Raw genomic sequence first — 10248 nt, forward strand, 5'->3', positions numbered from 1 at the left:
AGGTTCCCAAGGTTCACAGGTCTCACACTGTTTCATATTTCCATCCTCTGTGATCTATTGCTCTGGTTCTAGCCCGGTGCTAGGTCTGAGGTGACCAGGCCAATCACAACACTTAGGATGCTGGATAGTCCCCCTCCTTCAAAGGTCCTCCCCACAACCCTTGGGAGGCTCACTGACACACAGAAAGAGCCAGGGGTGAGCCCCCCCCCAAGAAGCAAGGCAAGGCAGTCTTCCTGGAGGAGGTGATACCTGGCCTCTGCCTTATGGGATGAGCTCAGAATGTTCCCTTTAGTGCAGGGGCATGGATTCTAATCCTGTTTTTTTAATTAATTTAATCAATTCGTTAATTAATTAATTAATTTATGGCTGCGTTGGGTCTTTGTTGCTGTGCACGGGCTTTCTCTAGTTGTGGCGAGAGGGGGCTACTCTTCGTTGCAGTACATGGGCTTCTCACTGCAGTGGCTTCTCTTGTTGTGGAGCACCTGCTCTACGCACGCGGGCCTCAGCAGTTGTGGTGCACGGGCTTCAGTAGTTGTGGCTCGTGGGCTCTAGAGCACAGGCTCAGTAGTTGTGATGCATGGGCTTAGTTGCTCCGCGACATGTGGGATCTTCCCGGAACAGGACTCGAACCCATGTCCCCTGCATTGGCAGGTGGGTTCTTAACCACTGCACCACCAGGGAAGCCCCTAATCCTGTTTTTTTTGGGTTTTTTTAGATATTTGCCATGTATTTCTTCTTAGGTCTTTTTTTTTAAATTAATTAATTAATTAATATATATATATATTTAACATCTTTATTGGGGTATAATTGCTTTACAATGGTGTGTTAGTTTCTGCTTTATAACAAAGTGAATCAGTTATACATATACATATGTTCCCATATCTCTTCCCTCTTGTGTCTCCCTCCCTCCCACCCTCCCTATCCCACCCCTCCAGGCGGTCACAAAGCACCGAGCCGATATCCCTGTGCCATGCGGCTGCTTCCCACTAGCTATCTACCTTAAGTTTGTTAGTGTATATGTGTCCATGCCTCTCTCTCGCCCTGTCACAGCTCACCCTTCCCCCTCCCCATATCCTCAAGTCCGTTCTCCAGTAGGTCTGTGTCTTTATTCCTGTCTTACCCCTAGGTTCTTCATGACATTATTTTTTTTTCTTAAATTCCATATATATGTGTTAGCATACGGTATTTGTCTTTTTCTTTCTGACTTACTTCACTCTGTATGTCTTACTTCACTCTGTCTAGGTCTATCCACCTTATTACAAATAGCTCAATTTCGTTTCTTTTTATGCCTGAGTAATATATATTTTTTCTTTTTGGCTGTGTTGGGTCTTCGTTTCTGTGCGAGGGCTTTCTCTAGCGGCGGCAAGCAGGGGCCACTCTTCATCGCAGTGCGCGGGCCTCTCACTATCGCGGCCTCTCTTGTTACGGAGCACAGGCTCCAGATGCGCAGGCTCAGTAGTTGTAGCTCATGGGCCTAGTTGCTCCGCGGCATGTGGGATCTTCCCAGACCAGGGCTCGAACCCGTGTCCCCTGCATTGACAGGCAGATTCTCAACCACTGCGCCACCAGGGAAGCCCCCTAATCCTGTTTTATAGAAAGGTAAACAGGTTCCGAGTAGGGCAACTCTCTTAGGCTCACAAAATACACTGGTACCAAAACTAAAGATAGAAGTGGGTTTTCCTGAGCACCTGGGGAGAGGGTCAGCCAACCCCAAACACTGTCTTACCCCAAAACTGTCATTTGTGGCCCACACCATCCATTTCTCCCGGAGATGTCCCACCCCTGATGTCACAGGGCACAGAGGGCAAAGACAAGTGCCTTTGGAGGTGGGGGGTTTCCTGGGCATACAAGGTATCAGTAATCTCCCAAACCGTGACAGGCTGCCACATAGTGACTGAGATGTCTTGGGCAGATATTTATGGGGGCAAAAATGGAGTGACTGGGCCCTGGCCTGGATTCTGGAACCTGAGACAGGGCTTGGAGGCTTGCAATTAGTCAATTTAGAGGGCTTTGCTGAAATAGGTCAAGCTCAGCTGCAAAAGGGTGAGCCTATGTGTCCAAGTATACCCCCCCATGAGACGTCATCAGAAACCAGTTAAGGAAATGATGTTAGTGGCCACAGGCTTGAGTTAGTGTAAGGGCAAGACATTCTAGACATGGAAGGTTGACAGGCTGTACTCCCTTGGGGTACAGTGCTGAAGCTCTCTGTGACAGACCTTTCCTCTGGGCAGGAACTGGCTGGGGACTTGCCAGCTGCCCCTGACTGAGACCATTTCTGAGGTGTACGAGCTCTGTGCCTTCCTGGACAAGAGGGACATCACCTATGAGCCAATGAAAGTGGCTCTGAAGACTCATCTGGAGCCGAGGACTCTGGCACCCATGGATGTGCTCAGTAAATAAAGAAGCTTCTCAGTTTGAATTCAACATCAGAGGAGGGTCTAGGGGATCACAGAGGAAAGATAAGGCTGGCTAGAACCAGGAACTGTAGATGGAACAGAAAAGGAAAGCTAGACTAACATCTGTGGGTTTCACCTAAAAGGAAACTTTCCTGTTAGGTGACCCCTCCCCACCCCAAGCCCACAGGTAGCCTCAAGTAGTCCAGGCTGAGCTGTGCAGACTGACCCAGTTGGGGAGCCACATGGGACCCCAAGGGCATGCCTGCTCTGGCTCTGGGAGCCGATGCTATGCCCATTTGGTCCTCGCAGCCATCCAGGGAAGAATGATCCCTGGGTCCATTTAACAAAAAAAGCAGAGGCTCAGGGAGGTAACTTGCTTATATTACTAGATCATGGTCAAGCTGGGATTTAAATCTGAGTCTAAAGCCAGTGTTGTTTCACCAGCTGCCTATAACTGTTTCCTAACAAAAAGTGTTTTAGATCAATTTATGCTATATTACTATCATTCAGCAACATTCAGTACTTATTTGAGCACCTACCATATACCAGGACAGTAGATAACACTAGAGGTACAGAAGAGAGCAAAACAGACCCAGTTTCTATCTTCATGAGGTTCACAATCTATATACCTCTTGGTTATATCATCTATTTATATACCCTTCATTCATTACAAAGCTCATTAGAAACTGGTTCTTAAGACAGAACAAAGCCTAAATCTAGTCACCCCAGGAAAAGGGTCATGAGTTCATCTTCCCAGAATAAAGCCCCATTCTCCAGACATGCCTCAAGGCTTGGTCTCTATAGAAGTGATAGTGATTTGATGAGACGCTGGCTCTATGATATTTGCCAAACCATAAGCACAAACATACAGAGGGACTCCTAGCTCCGGTCTGAGTGGCCATGTGGAAAATTACACACCCAGCCAGAAACCAGAAGCAGTTAGCAAGGTAGGTAGAAAAGTACATTAGCCAAGCTTTCTTGGGAGAGGTGGGCCAGGGGAAGAACAGCAGTGCCCTTGGGGTTGGTGGCCCTCCCCCAACCCAGAGTCACCAGCTGACCCTCCAAGCTGCTATTGACACCCAGGAAACCATATGGTGAGCCACAGGGAAGGCCTGAGGAGCAGAAAAGGTTGATGTCAGGGATTTCTGCTGCTTCTCAGACTAGGCAACAGAATATGACTGATGAAGATATTGTGTCTTAACATGTAATGGACAAAATGCCTTACCTAATTTCCCTTTTGGCCACGTGATGTGTTCCCTCTCATTGATTTCCTTAGATGAGGAATGGACGGCAGAAATCACTGTGTATTCCCCTCAACAGATCGTCAAAGTTTATGTTGGAAGCCACTGGTATGCAACCACCTTGCAGACCCTGCTGAAGGTACTGCTGGCCTGAGGCTGCCCTCGTCTCCTTTTGGCTTCTGCGGCTGAGAAGATTCTGTCACCTGACCCGTACACAGCCTTCAGCACCTGATTAAAACAAGGACCTTCCCTCTGCTCCATGGCCCAAAGTGCTTTTATTCTATGAGCAGCATTCTGGGAAGGCTTTAGGAGTTTGGGTAGGGATGAGGCCAGTCTGAGGGACCTGGACTGAGCAGGACATAGGGTGAGGTTCCAGATGCCTCAAGAGAGTGGTCTAGGAGCCAGCAAAACTTGAAGCAGAGATGATGTGCTTCTCCCTAGATGCTCTGCTCCTCATTATGGCTCCTTGTGGCCAACAAGATAAGGAGATGGAAATCCCAAAGCCTCTGCTCTAGAATGGTTAGGAAAACAAAGAGAAGGCTGACCTGCCCCTTAATAAGGATGTAGCCCTTTAACAGACTAACAAGAGTCTGGTGTCCAACCCTTTGCAGTATCCAGAACTGCTGTCCAACCCTCAGAGAGTGTACTGGATCACATATGGACAGACCCTGCTGATCCACGGGGATGGCCAAATGTTTCGACACATTCTCAACTTCCTGAGACTTGGAAAACTATTTTTACCATCTGAATTTAAGTGAGTGAAGGAAGGAAATCATATAATGAAACCCCATCCCTCTTCAAGACGGAAATTTGAGTTTGTAGCCTTCAGGGAGATTATATTATTTCCAACATGTGAACTGCTGTTCAAGGCAGCAGCTCTGGAGGCTTATAACCCCACCCACACTCCCACCCCAGATGCCCAGTGCGACATCTTGTCATTTGCAGGGAATGGCCCCTCCTCTGCCAGGAGGTGGAGGAATACCACATCCCATCCCTCTCAGAAGCCCTTATCCAATGTGAGGCATACAAGTAAGGAAACTGCTCCTGACACCATGTTCTAAAGTTTGAACCTTTATATTCCTCTTGGGAATCCTGTCCTAAGTCTCACCTCCCAGTAGGACCTGTTCTCCTTAGAGGTAAGGGGGTGGAACAGGCCCAGGATTGGGCAGGGACCTAAGCAAAACCCTTTAAAGCCCCTTCTCCCCTGCTGTCTAGAGTTAACTCCCAGCCAGAGGGCAGACCTGGTCAATGGACTAGTGGAAGCTTCTGCTTACTAACCAAACCCTCTTGGAGTCTGCAGGTCATGGATCCAGGAGAAAGAATCTGGAAATGAAGTTTTTCCCATCAGAAGGCTGCATGTGGTGACAGAAGGGCCAGGGTCACTGGTGGAGTTCAGTAGAGATGCCAAAGAAGTAAGTCCCAGCATTCTTTGGTTTGGTGTTATCCTGAAAGAGCACCAGCACAGGGCTCAGAGGGCAGACCGCTACTGAGGGGTATGGCAAATTGAAAGAGCCGGGCCTACATGGCTCCTGGCACAGTGACTGGTTTCTGAACCTGGAGGGAGACACTAGGAAATGCTGGCTGCCTGTGGCCTGGGATGCTGATATGTCCCTTTGGTGTGTGAAAGGACCCTGGGCTGGTACCACCCCCACTCAGACTGAGCAAATATCAAATGTAAGACCCATGTGGGGGATGGGATTGTTCTGGGTAAGCAAGTGAAGTCTTAGAGACCCAGCTTATGAGATCTTGGGTAAGGCTTCGATGTGGAAGCACAAAATGCCCAGAGCTGCTGTGCCCTCCCTCTCCAGACCACAGCTTGCATACCTATGGAGTTCCAAGACTGCAGTGACAGGACTCCACGGAACAAGGCCAAGGGGACCCTGGCCAGGTCCAGCCAGATAGAGGAGGCTGAGCAGTACTTCCGGACAATCCAGGTGTCCCTATGCCGAGGTGCCAAGAGGGCGGGTAATCCCAGCACATACTCACACTGTCCTGGTCTATGTGCCAACCCTAGACACTGGGGGGCCCACCCTGAGAGTCCTCCCAAGAAGAAGTGTACCACAGTCAACCTCACACAGAAATCTGAAAGCAAAGACCCTCCTGTCACCCCCATGCAAAAACTCATCTCCCTGGTAAGGGAATGGGACATGGTCAATTGCAAACAATGGGAATTCCAGCCACTGCCAGGCCCCCCGAGCAGCTCTTTGGAGGAAGCCACCCTGAAGCTCCCCTCAGGAGGTGAGGCTGTTTCCCAGCCCAGCACCTCAGCTTCCTGGAAAGGCCATTACACAGCCTCAGAGAAGGACCCAGGCCCACAGGCAGGGGCTGGAGCTGGAACCAAAGACAAGGAGCCAGAGCCAACCTTTAAGCCATACTTCCCCATGAAAAGAGCTGTCACCTTGAAGGACTGGGGCAAGCAGAGCCCAAAGGAGAGAGGTGAGTCCTGTCCCATCCTTGACCTAATTCTCATTTACAACAGAGAAGGCAAACCTTGGCCAAGACCACAGAGCGAGTCAGTGATTAAGGGGGACTAGAGCTCTGCACTCACTGATGCCAAGCAGAAGACCCAGAAATGACAGGCACACTGGCATGACTTGGAGGCTTGAGAAACTACTTGAGGCATATGGGAGGAAGTGCCTATAAAGTGATAGGAGCACAGAGAAGGGTTGGGGGCTGAGGAGTCAGCAGGGGAAAGAAGGAGAAGCCTTGGGTGCTTGAGGAAACACAAATCATGCGTCTAGCAGCTGGAGACCAGGCTTCACATGAAGTGATAAAGAGATAAGGCTGAAGACATAAGGAAATCAGGACAGGTCTTGTGGGTCAGGTTCAGGACCTAGCAGTTTGTTCTGATCCTAAGGGGAGCGGACAGCCACTGAAGCATTCTAAATAAGGAAGCAAGCAGTCAGGTGTGCATTTAGAAAGTTTGTTCCAGGGCAGAGGAAATGCAGCAGCAGGAGGATACGTGTTAGAAATGCCAAGATCATTCTAGATGAAACAAGTGAGGCAGTTGGAAGAAGCAGGAAAGTATCAGGCCAAGGAGGGGGCAGGTTTCTGGTTTGGGTGATTGCAAGGGGGTGGATGGTTACTGAGGTAGGAAGGACAAGAGAAGTAGGACTTGGGGAAGATGACACATTGCATGTGAGGTACTGATGGACATCCAAGGGGAGAAGTCCAGAAGACAGGAGGGTATATGGGGACTGGGCTGAATAGACAGGTGTGTGTGTGGTGGGGAAGTGTGGAGCAGCCCAGGGAAGTGAGCTGAGAACTGCTATGACGGACTGTTTCCTCTGCTCCTTCAAAGTCCTTCCTACAGTATTCTGTCATTTTCCCTTTTAGTGGCTCAGGCCCTGCTTGGAGGGGTCTCCTTGGGCCCCACCTGTGAGCCCCAAGTTGGTTTCTCAAGCATATTTTTTTAAATTTATTTTTGGCTGCGCTGGTCTTTGTTGCTGCACACGAGCTTTCTCTAGTCGTGGCAAGCTGGGGCTACTCTTAATTGCAGTGTGCAGGCTTTCTCATTGTGGTGGCTTCTCTTGTTGTGGAGCATGGGCTCTAGGACCATGGGCTTCAGGAGTTGCAGCACGCGGGCTCAGTAGTTGTGGCTTGAGGGCTCTAGAGCACAGACTCAGTAGTTGTGGCGCACAGGCTTAGCTGCTCCGCAGCATGTGGGATCTTCCCAGAACAGGGATCGAACCCATGTCCCCTGCATGCACAGGCGGATTCTTTTCTTTTTTTTAATAAATTTATTTATTTATTTTTGGCTGCGTTGGGTCTTTGTTACTGTGCACGGGCTTTCTCTAGTTGTAGCGAGCGGGGGCTACTCTTCATTGCAGTGGCTGGGCTTATTGCGGTGGCTTCTGTTGTTGCGGAGTACGGGCTCTAGGTACGTGGGCTTCAGTAGTTGTGGCTCGAGGGCTCTAGAGCGCAGGCGCAGTAGTTGTGGCACGCGGGCTTAGTTGCTCTGCGGCACATGGGATCTTCCCGGAGCAGGAATCAAACCTGTGTCCCCTGCATTGGCAGGCAGATTCTTAACCACTGTGCCACCAGGGAAGTCCCTCAAGCGTATTCGTCAGAATGGATATGCATCAGCAACTCCCCACAAAAGCTCCTCTCATAATTTTACTAAGATTTCCAGTCCCCAGCTGGGTTATTATCAGCTCTATTTACTACCAGTCCTAGTTCAACAAAGGATTTGGAAGTTTCCTTGGAGTTCTGAAATTCAGGATTTGGCTTGCAGTGATTCAAGGGCAATGTAGAGAGGAGAGCCAGAACATGCCCCTGCCAGCCCAGGGTACCACTTCTGAGAAGCTGGAGGCAAAGGCTCGTGACTGACTGTACTGGTCTGTTGCCAGAGGTCTCCTCCCTGCTTGGGCTCTGAGGTGGCTTAAGGAGAGCCCTCTCCCTGTGTTGTTTTCACAGAAAGTCCTGCCCCTGAGCAGTCTGTGCCTGAGGCCAGTGAGGTGGACAGCAAAGGGGTCATCCTCAAAGTGACCCACCCCCCCGTGGTGGGTAGTGATGGCTCCTGCATGTTCTTTGAGGACAGCATCATCTATACCACACAGATGGACAACCTCACACACATGCCACCCACAGCCAGCCCCCAGCCCCGAGGTAAGGCTCTGGAGCCATGCCTGGCCCTGCACTTCCTTGCGGAGATGCCTGAGCCCTCACCCAGGGTACTTCAGGGATACAGTCTCCCTTGGAAGCCCTACACCTCTCCCTTACTCCGGGCTGGCTCTAAGGCTCTAGCCGTGGCAGATGTGGCCACATCCACTCTCTCCTCCACAGAGGTGACTTTCCTGAGTTTCTCTCTGTCCTGGGAAGAGATGTTTTACGCACAGAAATGTCACTGCTTCCTGACTGACATCATTCTGGATTCCATCAGGCAAAAGGACCCCAAAGCCATCACAGCCAAGGTGGTCTCCCTGGCCAACCGGCTGTGGGTATGTGTGATAGGCCTCAGGCCTTGTTCCTTCTCCACTTTCCCTTGCCTCCACGGTAAGTAGGCAAGGCAAGAGGAAGCAAGCCAAGATACAGGGTCAGGGGAGTAAGGGGAAGAGATCAGGGGCAGAAGGGCAGGGACAGGGAGACAGGGCAGCAGCATCTGGGCCAAGCCTTGGCCAAGAGGCAGTTTGAAATGATAGTATCCTCTGACCTCTGCAGCTCCTGCAGGCCCAGGGAAGCCCCTGCTCTGCATCCCACTCTGAGGGGCTGGGAGCAAATGTGTGTCACACTGCTGCCCCCAGCCCTGCCTGACTGTGGGCTCTTCTGGCAGACTCTGAACATCAGCCCCAAGCAGTTTGTGGTGGACTTGCTGGCCATCACTGGCTTCAAGGATGACCGGTACACCCAGGAACATCTGTACAGCTGGGTGGAGGTGAGGGCTTCCTGCACCCCACTGGGAATGGCAACCCTCCAGATGCCTCAGATGGACACTGTCTTGCTGCATGAGGGCCAGGCCAGTGCTGCCCAGAAGGCAAGACAGGCAACTAGACCTCTAGTCTCTGGTCCCAGGGAGGGAGGAACAATGGATGAAATTAACCTGTCTAGAGTGGTCAAAAAGCAGTATTCAGGCCACTGGTTTTTGTAGTTTTCCTCCCATTTTACCAATTTAGCCTTCATCACTAACAACCCTGACTATACTCAGGGAAGCACATTCTATGAGCTCAAGGTTTTGGGGTGCTGAAATCCGAGAAACTACTGGGAGTCAGATAGATGTTTTCAATGACTGATACCAACTTCACCTACTCAGCCATGATGTCAGTACTTCTCTACATTCCTTTTACACTTAAGCTGCTTTAAAGCAGTTTTTACAAAGAAAAGGAAAATGTTCAATAAGGGCAAAGGAATGACTCAGGTTTTTTGTTTTTTGATTCCTTAAAATAATTTTAGGATTCACGTTTTTATTTTAACATTGTAGGTGAAAAAGATTTAGCTAATTTTTCATTAATCTGGCATTTCTGTAATCAAGTACATTACTATAACATCTTTCACTATAAACACAAAAGTGCCAAGTTACTATCCTCTGTCTAGTCTATTGAGTGGAAAGTGAAATCAGCATCTACGACTAGAAAGTGGAAAACCAGTGGCAGGAAACATGCACTTTTGGCCCTTTATTCATTCTGTTGTGTTCCCTGGTAGCCACTCGAAACCACAGGTCTGTGAGACGCCTTTAGGCAGAAGTGAGCTCAACAGCATCAAGTAGCCTTGCCTTGACCCTGCCCCCACCCAGATAGGAGGACCCCATCCACATAGCCAGGAAGTCAGGAATAAGACCAGCCTTTTCCTTCCAGCTCACGCTGCCTTTTGCCAGGAAATATGGCCGCTGTGTGGACCTGCTCATCCAGAGGGGCCTGTCAAGGTCTGTCTCTTACTCTCTCCTGAGCAAGTATTTACAAGATGGCTAAGGTGCCCAGAGAAGCTGCCCCACAAACACCCCATCCCATCGCCAAGGTTCATTTTAACCGGGGATGTCCCCAGAATGTGTGTGCCCGTCCAAGGGTGTGTTAGTTTATTTTTTATTATAAACAAAGAATAAATCACAAGTCAAGGGTCTGGACTCAGTCTCTGAGACACCAAAGACCTTACAACCAGTGAAATAATCTTAAACTGAA

The 10248-nt window shown here is 49.8% G+C and overlaps 1 protein-coding gene across 1 annotated transcript in view; it reads left to right on the plus strand.

Annotated features, from left to right (window-relative positions):
• KCTD19 (potassium channel tetramerization domain containing 19) overlaps positions 1-10063 on the plus strand; it is a 32042-nt gene extending 21979 nt beyond the window's left edge. Inside the window, exons 7-16 of the mRNA XM_079906464.1 lie at positions 2232-2392; positions 3673-3776; positions 4249-4391; positions 4583-4666; positions 4938-5049; positions 5446-6073; positions 8054-8245; positions 8423-8577; positions 8910-9011; positions 9928-10063. Coding sequence (XP_079762590.1) covers positions 2232-2392; positions 3673-3776; positions 4249-4391; positions 4583-4666; positions 4938-5049; positions 5446-6073; positions 8054-8245; positions 8423-8577; positions 8910-9011; positions 9928-10041 — 1795 coding nt within the window. The 3' untranslated portion in view covers positions 10042-10063. The remainder of the gene's footprint in view (positions 1-2231; positions 2393-3672; positions 3777-4248; positions 4392-4582; positions 4667-4937; positions 5050-5445; positions 6074-8053; positions 8246-8422; positions 8578-8909; positions 9012-9927) is intronic.
• Positions 10064-10248: the final 185 nt, after the last annotated feature.

Source organism: Stenella coeruleoalba (assembly GCF_951394435.1).
Source record: "Stenella coeruleoalba genome assembly, chromosome: 20".
Classification (NCBI taxonomy): Eukaryota; Metazoa; Chordata; class Mammalia; order Artiodactyla; family Delphinidae; genus Stenella; species Stenella coeruleoalba.